At 32.7% G+C, this 9,913-nt stretch overlaps 2 protein-coding genes across 2 annotated transcripts; one reads left to right on the forward strand and one right to left on the reverse strand.

The window, feature by feature from the left end:
• LOC18599738 (TATA-box-binding protein 2) lies at window positions 128–999 on the forward strand. Its single transcript, XM_007029823.2, has one exon. The coding sequence runs from the start codon at window positions 313–315 to the stop codon at window positions 898–900; it is 588 nt and encodes a 195-aa protein (XP_007029885.1). The 5' UTR covers window positions 128–312; the 3' UTR covers window positions 901–999.
• Window positions 1,183–6,710, reverse strand: LOC18599739 (MLO-like protein 1). Its single transcript, XM_018121952.1, has 13 exons — window positions 6,312–6,710; window positions 5,582–5,841; window positions 5,134–5,250; window positions 4,943–5,003; window positions 4,568–4,662; window positions 3,684–3,758; window positions 3,494–3,582; window positions 3,299–3,348; window positions 2,801–2,841; window positions 2,152–2,361; window positions 2,001–2,068; window positions 1,814–1,874; window positions 1,183–1,733 (listed from the first exon to the last, which is right to left on the reverse strand). Exons 1-13 carry the CDS (start codon window positions 6,490–6,492, stop codon window positions 1,509–1,511), a joined length of 1,533 nt encoding a protein of 510 aa, XP_017977441.1. The 5' UTR covers window positions 6,493–6,710; the 3' UTR covers window positions 1,183–1,508.

Consider the following 9,913-nt stretch of genomic DNA (forward strand, 5'->3'; position numbering starts at 1 on the left):
TGCATTTTACCTGTTTTATATTATAAATTCAAATTAATATTATTCAATTGCAATGAAATTAAAAATTTTAAAAAAGACATATATATATATATATATTATTTTATAATACTAAACAGAATTAAAGTATTAAATTTAAACTTGAATCCTACGCGTCTCCCATCAGGAATTGAACTCTCCTGCTTCTTTAGCTTGTTGCCGCCTCTTCTCTTGTCAGACTAAGATACAGCTGATAGCTTCCCTATCTCCTTTTTCTTCTCGTGCGAATACTTTTGATCAATAAACCCTGCATCCTCGCATTTCAAGGTTAGGGAGATGGCAGCTGATAGAGTGTTGCAGAGTAGCCATGTTTCATGTTCTGGCGTTGTCCCGGCCATTGAGAACGTGGTGTCATCCGTCGACCTCGGTTGCTCGCTGGACCTCAAAGCCATTGCCCTTCGTGCTCGAAATACTGAATACAACCCCGAAAGGTTTGCTGCACTGATGATGAGGATAAGGGAATCCAGAACCACTGCGCTTATATTCTCCTCTGGGAAGATGGTCTGCACTGGAGCCGAAACTGAGCAACAATCCCGCTTGGCAGCCCGCAAGTATGCTCGGATCATTCAAAAGCTTGGTTTTGATGTCAAGTTCAAGGATTTCCAGATTCAGAACATCGTTGCTTCTTGTGATCTTCCATTTTCCGTCAACCTTACACATTTGGGGAATTCTCATTACGAGTCTTCAGTATACGAGCCAGAATTGTTTCCGGGATTGATTTATCGGATGAAACAATCCAAAGTTATGATTAAGATTTTTTCTTCTGGAAAGATCGTTGTCGCGGGAACCCATGATAGAAAGGAGATTTTCAAAGCCTTCGATAACATATATCCAATTCTTATGTCTTTCAGAATAGACAAGTGAGATTCTTGAAGAAGACTGAAGAAGATCTCAGGGTCGATACATAATCATTTCTTCTTTCTTTTGTGCACGAGCTAGTTGTAAATATCCCGATTATTCTTGTATCTAAATACAAATTTAATTTCAATACAATTTGCTTTTCATTTTAATTATTTACTGTGTTTATATGAATATATCCATTAGCAAATAATTAGTACAATAAAGAATCCAACAAGCTTTTAAAATTAAAAAATTGTCAGTATAAATTTACTAATGGAAACACTTTATTTGAATTTCCCAACAAGATTACCAACAAAAACTTTGCTTTGCAAATTTTGAGCCTCCATGATATAACTGTGTTAAGATTACAGAAGTAACTGCCGTTGAGATACACTAAGCAGTAAACACTAACAGCAACCGAATGCTTCAGATGGATGTTACAAACTCTTTACAATCTTTAACCCGAATTTGATGCCCAGAAGATACTCATAAGAACATATACCACCCCTGTGAATATAAATACACCCTTGATAAATACATAACCAATGCTGTTACCTAATCACTAATTTTACAAAACCAGCACCTTTCACAATGAAGCAACTAGCATGGCTCTGTTGCCCCATCAGCACTGCTCATCTCGAGCCATGATCAGAACCATGTGAAGGAGTAATCTCCTCAGGAGCAGCTGCATTGCGCAAAACTCTTCCCATCTGAATCGCAACAGAAGGACGTTCCTCCTGAGCAGCAGCCTCAGTAGCAGCTCTTACGCCTTTCTTTTTCTTCGCCTTTTGTGCCCAACCAACAAGGCCTGCTTGCACATGCTCATCAAATATAGCCTTCTTGAATGAGCTCCCCATCTTCAATTCAATAAATATAAATGTGAATTGGAGTTCCAGCTTAGGAATTAAAGTTTATAGTTATAAGAAACTCAACTGACCTGTGTGACAATGGCATAAAGTGGCAGGGTGCTATAACTACAGAGTACCTGAATGAAAACCCTGCAAAAACCAACAGAAATAAGAATGCTATATAATAACAACAAACATACAATAATCTTGATAGAAGAGCAAAAATTTTAAAACCAACCAAGATCTAACATAAAGCGAATGGTCACCGGTTCTTACCCTATAACAAGCCTAGGAATGATATAACCAATTTGACCCATTATGCAGGAGTCGAAGCCAAATTGAACCTACAGATGATGAAAAAAGTATCATTATGTCATCCTTATCTGTAGTGCACATGGCAAAATAGCGACCTAAATTTTAAGCTTACCCATATCCAGAAGAAAAATGCAATCTCAAAAGCATTTTGGAAGAGGATGAAATGGATCAAGAAGAGGACAATGCGAGGCTTATTAAACCAAAAGTGATCATCTGATGGCTGAACCACTAATTCCCCTTCAATGGCTACATGTTTCTCAGCAACCTCATGCGCCAACTGGATAATCACATGCTCGAGCTTGGTGCCAACAGCAAGTAGAAGCTGGAAAATAAAAAAATAAGTGGAAGAACAGAATTAAAAAAAGAACTTCTATACAATTAAAGTTCTATATTGCACAGAGCTTCTCTGATGCATCTAATGGGAGGACATGACCTTTTTAATGTCAATGAATTTCTCCTGTTACCATGAGTGTCATTGCTTTTCCATGTTTTTTTGTTTGTTTGATAGGACTGTAACTGTCATTGTTGTCAGTATTGACTTGACATGTAGAATGATGTTCTAACAATCCCATTAATCAGTTTTTCAAAAGAAAAAAAATCCTAATATGGAGCAGGTTATTTGTTTAACATATAGTCTATTCAATGATCTCTTCAATTTGGTATTGATTCACAGGATTAATTCTATTTTCTGTAGGTCGATATGTGTTTAGTTTTGTGCATGTGTATAGGTGTGTGTAAGAAATTGTATTAAAACTACTCACAATGAAAGGAATGAATGCTATCCAGAAATATGTATGCCAGCCTGCAGAAAAAAAAATAATAATAAAATGTCATTTTTATATATGTATGTCATCTTAAACTGTAATCTCACAAAAGCATCTATCACATGCCACAGAAGCAAAAAACAATTGTTCATATGTGTAATCAATACTTTCCAATCATTACATTTGAAAGCCTTAGAAACATGACCTAAAATCTAGAGCAGGGAAGAATTGATAATAGAATAATGACACTCTAGTTTTAACACCAGAACACACAGTCCTAAGTTACCACCAATGGAATCCCACATTATATCGTTACAAGTGCTATGAATTAGCATAAAAAATGCATCTATTCTTTGAACTTTAAAAGAAATTTTAATCAGACAAATAACTTTTTCGACAAGACTGTGAACATAATTGAACATCGAAACATGATGATGCTAACAGCATAAGGCATCAAGATGTAGTTAATTGCTAATAATCAACGGTATTACATACCATTAACATTAAGCAACAGGAAGATGACCACAAATACCCAGAGATACCAACTGCAAACAAAAAAATTAAACAATAGATCAACACGAATTAGTAAGTAAACATGACTTAATGCCAAAACATACCTATTTGATATGTGCAAAGAAGAAACCATATGACACTTAGATCATCACAAATATACTCTCAAATATCACTTGCCTTATACCAACAACTTGCTTGAAATCATCTTCTAAGGCCCGTATCATGTATTTGTGAAAATTAAACTTGGGATTCCCCCTGCAATGGGTCTGCAATACAAATAATAAATATTAGGTAATGGACTATGACAAGGAATGACATCACAACCATAAAAAGTTCTACAATCAACCAATTTTACAAGCTAACTTACCATGATGAAACCTAGCCTTAGTGTCACATAATCTGATTTGGTCACAGATGCATAGAATTGCTTAAAAAACGAATGCTGTAAGAAAACAAAGGGAGAGTGAAGAAGGATATCAGAGTCATGGTTAGCAAAACTTCTGCTTCCAAAAAAGTGTTTGAGGCTCAATTTTGCTTCCTATTATAAAAGAAAAGTGAGACCAGGGATATCAAGATACAAGACAGATGTAAAAACTCTTGTTCTTTGAAGGTAACTAAACAGGGCAGGGGGAAAGATATTCATTGTAACCAGAAACAGAACCAATTTAATTATGCCCCTCACTTTCTATTCCCCATCTTATGAGGGACAGCATCATTTTTTATTATACTACAGTAGTTTCTTCCATTTTGTCCAATACCAAGATAGAAAAAACCTTGGGGAAAAATTGTTCCTTCCCTTGACAATTAAAAATCAGATGATAGGAGGATCAAACATAAACTTATCAGCCACAAGAGGCAGAATGAATGCAAGCATATGCTCAGACACATTTGTCTAATAAAGAATATCAGATTCCAACAATGAAAAAAAAAAAAAAGCATGCCTAGGCCTAATTGGTATTTAACAAAATAATCTGTTTTAAGATCACCAAGACAAAATTGCAACTCCACCCACAAAATCAAAACCAAGGGCATAGACACACATGCGCAGATTCCTCGTATATAAAGAAATTTCAAGGTCTGCCTTTCTCTTAAATGCATATTTCATTCCAATTCTCACATATGACAGGGAGGGGTAAGCAAGTGGGGGCAAAAAAGAAAAAGAACACTTCAGAAGTGACCTCTTTTCCAAGTTAAATGGTTGCAGATGTAAATGAAAAAAAAGATTGTATCATAAATGACATAGCAGCTTACCAACCACCCTAGCACAATAGAATCTTTACCGATACCCAGAAAATGCTCTTTGATAAAAGTATGCTCACGGACATGAGTGACTTTTTTCTTCAACACTGCACTAACACAGTACATAGATTAGAAGCACCAAAGACCTAGCAGACCACTGTAGGGGGAATTTAATAAGAAAATAATTCACTCAGATTTTTTTTTTTTTCATTTTTTGGCACAGGGAGAGAGGGGGTGGGGATAAGTCACTCAGCCAATTCACTTTCCTAATGGCAATACTTCTACCAGTAGTGACCAAGATTCTGAATGCACATGTCCATCTATCCACCAAATAAGGAAAAGATAACATGGGAAATAGTAAGCATTTAGATTGGTATTAATCCTTACTTTGCTCTGGATCATAATTCTCTTTTGCAATTGAATCTTCCCAATGTTTCCATTGACGTATCTACATCAACAAACAAATTATTATCTTTTTATGAGAAGATGAGAAGTAAATGTATTGAAGAGGAAAACAACTGCACCACAAATAGAAAAAGCTGAAAAACTAAGCAAATGAAACATATTAGACAGCTTACCCTTAGGCCACCAAAAGAAACTGTGAGAACACAGAATGTCACGTGGACAATGGCCAGGACAAAGATGAAAATATGCAGATGATGTAGCGCTTCAACAGACAACAAGGGTACCTTATTCTGAAACACAAAAACATAGAAATAATAAAAGCGCTTTAATGGGAGTGTCTGTCTTTTGTAATATAAAAAATGAGCCAGAACCTGTAGTACTGTATTCAATAATATACAAGGGATCCATTTGGCATCCTAGATACATTTGCTACACTGTTCATGTTTCAGTTTTTCCCATCAAAACTATAGTAATACTCTCATCAAGATTTCATTTCTAACCATGACAAAATATACAATAATTCCTTGTTTTGCCTTATTAAATGTGTAAAGCAACAAATATTCACAATAAAGCACAAATAACAGTAAAATCCGTTGATTTGGTGATGGATAATTATGTCACCTTCTCACCACAGTATCCCATCTGGGAAGCACTAGATGTTTCAGCCAGTAGGCGCCTGGTGCCACCAGACAGAGTAAAAGCAAAATACTTCTGAAAATGTGATGTTGTAGCAGTACTATTGGAGTGCTCTGCTGTTTCTTTATTGCCTTCAATTTTACAAGGAAGCATGCTTGTTACTGCTTCCTTTGATATGCAAATTTTAGAAATTGCACTCTGAAATACTGTCAACAACAGTGATATAAACCCCAACAGCATCAACTCTGCCAAAACAAATTCCCCCATTTCAAGTTTACAATTTGGAAAATAGCAAAAGAATTTCCCAACAACAACACATAGAAACCCATTTTTTATATATAAATTTCAAAAGGTTATGCAATTTTCATATCCTTTGACATCTAATCAAGAAAGAAGCAGTAACTTTGTTTTTCCTTAATCTGTCAAATGATCATCTTTTCCGCAGTCTAACTCCTTCTACAAGAGAGAGATAAAGAAAAAGAACTTCCTCTATAAAACAAAAAATTCAACTTTCCCTTTTTAACTTTCCCATTTAGGAAACTGCAGATGGATGGAAAAAGAAAAAAGATTGCCTTCTTGAAAAAGCAGAATGTGAAAAAAAAAACAAAACAAAACAAAAAGCCTACCCTTTAACACTTGCAACCGAATTTATTTTCCTATATAAACAAATTTAACATAAAAAATGAAAAAGAAAGAGAAAAAAGAAATGGGTTACCTTCTTTAACTTTCAAAAGAGCCTCAAAGAGTGGTTTCTGTTGTTTCTTCTTCAAAATATTCCCAAGATAATGAAGCAAACGCTCCATGGCCAAGGAAATGGCAACAATCACTGTGCAAACTGCTGCTAAAACCCATGTCGGTGTAAACTCTAACGATGCGCCTTCTCCTCCTTCACTCATTTCTCTCCAAAGTTTCTTCCTTTACCTTCTTCTCTTCTCTTCTCTCTTCTTCTCAAAGTGTCACTATCATCGGTTTGGTTCTCACTTCCGAGGAAAGGACACCCAAAGGCTCTCAATCTTCTTAGGTATTTAATTATCTACCAGTTTTTATAATATGCATACAACAAAAATATTGGTCTTTTTTTATGAGAAACAAAGATATTATTAACTGTTGGCTTTCGTAAGAGAGGGCTTTCTGCTTTGTAGGGTCATGAAGTAATGTAATCTAGTGTATGGTTTTCCTATTGAATGTGGATGCATGTGCATGTGAGTCCTCATGGGGAAGTTGTTTACTTGCTTTGTTGTTATTATGAGCTTGAATTCCGGGAGGGAATAAGAAAAAAAGTAAAAAGTGGGGGTTTTTTATTACAGAAAAAAGAAAGTGGGGTATTTGTTTTTTTTTTCTTTGTGTAGTTTTATTACAAGACAAGATAACAACACAGAGAATCTGAGGTGTCTCAAAGAAAAACAAAAGAACCCACTGAAAGGACAGAAGAGGCCAAGGGTTTGGTTCACTGAGGTATGGTATAGTATAGGTTGGGAGGCTAAAGGGTCTTTTTCTTTTTTTTATGGAGGAGGTTTATATCTTGAAAAGATGATAAATGGGATTGGGTTTTGTTTTGACTTTTGATTTTAAGTGCTTTGTGTTTTTGTTTTTGTTTTTTATTCTTTTTTGTTTTTTGTGATTCCATTTCTTTGAACTATGACAGCACAAATGTAAGAAATGAAGTCATGATTAACCATTTTGTTTGATTGTGGGACAATGGGACTATTTACAAACACTATGAATTAGTAAATGAAAACACTTTATTATTCTTAATCCCCCCACCTCTGAACCCCCAAAGGCCATAGTTTTAGAGCTTGAACACAACCTAAATAATAAAAGGAAAATATAAAGTGAAAATGACTTAACAACAAGGTGAACATTATCTTTTCTTTCACCTTCATGAAAAATGAAAGCAAAGAAAGAAGTTTCTAATATTTGGAAAAAGAAAAAAAAAACTTTTATTTTTTTAATGAAACAAGGTTGCACATTTCTTTTCTTTTACATTATTTAGTTGATGGAAATTGGTGGTGGTGGGATTTAGATCACCCAACTTTCCTAAGAAAAGCCTTGAGAATATGAGAAGGCAAGGGACAGGTTTTACACCCAAGGCCAAAAGTGAAGGCTTGGTCTGCTGTCTTTGTTCTTTGTTTTGCTGTCTTTCTTTTTTTCTAATTAAAAGGGTGTTTGGTGCAAATCCCAGGATCTTGTCCAATTACACCATGCAAATGATGCTATTTAACAGCATACACTTGTTCTTTTATCTATTTTCTACCCTCTTCTGTCTTTTTGCTTTGGAATATTTCTTGCTTTTATATATATATATTATATATATATATATATATATATATATATATATATAATTAGTTTTTAAGTGTACTAATCTTGACTTTAAGAATGTGTGAACTGTGAAGATGCCAGATTCCAGGGGTTAGAATAGAAAAATGTGTGGTTTCCCTTCTCTTCTCTCTCTTAACAAATCTTTTGACTAAAACAAAGCACCTTTCAACATTTATTTATTTAGTTTCCATGTCACTAACATGCACAGTCATCCTTTCCGCTTACCATTGCTATTTATTTATCTGATTTAAAAAAATCCAAAATTTAAATTCTTTTTTTTTAAATAAAAATATACATTTATTTTTGTATCAAATATTTAAGATACCAGTTAGACTTACCTCTATAAATAATCATGTAGTCATCCATCATTTGATGTTTGCTTTTTCATTCAACCATTTATTTTATTTATTTATTTATTTCATATTAAATAATCTCACATCCTAATCTCTTGTCACTATTGGAGTCCATTCCAACATTTCTTTTTTAACAACCACAAGGATTATGTTACACAACATGTTTACCATGCATATGTAACTTGATTTATGATAAATTAATTTTCTTGAGATATATTGAATGTAATATTAACTATTTATATATATATATATATATTTTAATTATACACTTATCTCATGGTTTTAAGAAGTAAACTTAAGAATTTGACACTATCAAAGACTATATTAGTTTAATAAGATAGGTTTAAGTTTTTCCAAATGTAAAAGAGTAAAAAAACATTTTTTTAAGATAACTTAATAAAAACTAATTGACCCAATTAAAATAATATTATGAATAATTGTTTCCATGGTGCATTCAATGTGATCACATGAATTCCCAACCAATACATCATGATTAAAAATAGAGAACTAAGGTTTTGCACATGATCCTGCCCACCAATATATCATTTGAAATGTGAGAAAAACAAAAAATCAATAATAAATTAAAAATATGGCATTTCCATGTGTGTAAAGACAAATTTGAAATGAAAATGAATTATTATTAATTCATAAAGAAATAATAATAATAATAAATGATAATTAGAATTGAAGATTTTTTTTTTATTTTACTTTATCTTTTACTTGTTCTTTGAAGGCAAACAATAGAACCAACTAATATAAAGCAAGGGGGCCCTAGGATTTTGACTTATATTGGTGAAAGAGTAAGGATGAAATCTAAGGCTTTTAATCTATAACCACCTATTTATTATTAACTTACCTACTTTGAAAGATGTTATTCATCCCATAGTTATAAGTTTTAGTATGTGAAAATAAATTATTAAAATTTTGATATGATGTTATCACAATCATAAATTATTAATACTTTAAAAAAGTTTTTATATAAATTATTTTTTTATATTACTCAATCAAATTCATATATTTTTATTTTACATCAAATAAATTTTAATAATTAATAATTAATTAATTATCATTAGTCAAAATATCACATTTTTTTTTATTATGTGAAGTTAACGTGTAATGTTGACATATCATAATGGATAGTGACATTATTGATGTGACATAATGACATGATCATATGATAATTTTTATTATCTATATCACTTGCATTTTAACTAATAACAGTTAATTATAAGAGTTTATTTCGTTTAAAATAAGAAAATAAAGACTTGATTAAATCAATTAAAAAATAAAAATTTATATAAAATTTCTTGAAATAGTTTAAAAACTTCTTAAAGTATTAAATCAAAATTATAAATTATTGTCCATAATAAAAAAAAAAGATAATTGTTTGGAAAGATTCCTTAAAATTGTTTCTTGCATGTTATGATTGTGATTCCAACTTCATCTGATTGGGGCTTGATTTTTGGGAACCAACATTGACAATTAATGTTAAAAAAATTGTAGAATAATGGACTGCTAGCCATCCGGGGAAGCACTATATGGATTTTAAGCAAAGCGTTGGTTATTATTTGGTGAAAAATATCAAGCAAAGCTACTCCTACCTAACATCAAGACAAAGAGGTTTTGGCCTAATATTAGATCAGCT

This window comes from Theobroma cacao, chromosome 5, assembly GCF_000208745.1.
Source record: "Theobroma cacao cultivar B97-61/B2 chromosome 5, Criollo_cocoa_genome_V2, whole genome shotgun sequence".
NCBI classification, from domain to species: Eukaryota; Viridiplantae; Streptophyta; class Magnoliopsida; order Malvales; family Malvaceae; genus Theobroma; species Theobroma cacao.

Excerpts from the sequence above, each read along its gene's own strand:
- LOC18599739 (XM_018121952.1), bottom strand. The coding sequence starts at position 6,492 with ATGAGTGAAGGAGGAGAAGGCGCATCGTTAGAGTTTACACCGACATGG. Across the intron at positions 3,759-4,567 it reads CTATTGTGCTAGGGTGGTTG|CATTCGTTTTTTAAGCAATT; the intron begins GTAAGCTGCTAT and ends GTTTTCTTACAG. Across the intron at positions 2,069-2,151 it reads CATTTTTCTTCTGGATATGG|GTTCAATTTGGCTTCGACTC; the intron begins GTAAGCTTAAAA and ends CATCATCTGTAG.
- LOC18599738 (XM_007029823.2), top strand. The coding sequence starts at position 313 with ATGGCAGCTGATAGAGTGTTGCAGAGTAGCCATGTTTCATGTTCTGGC.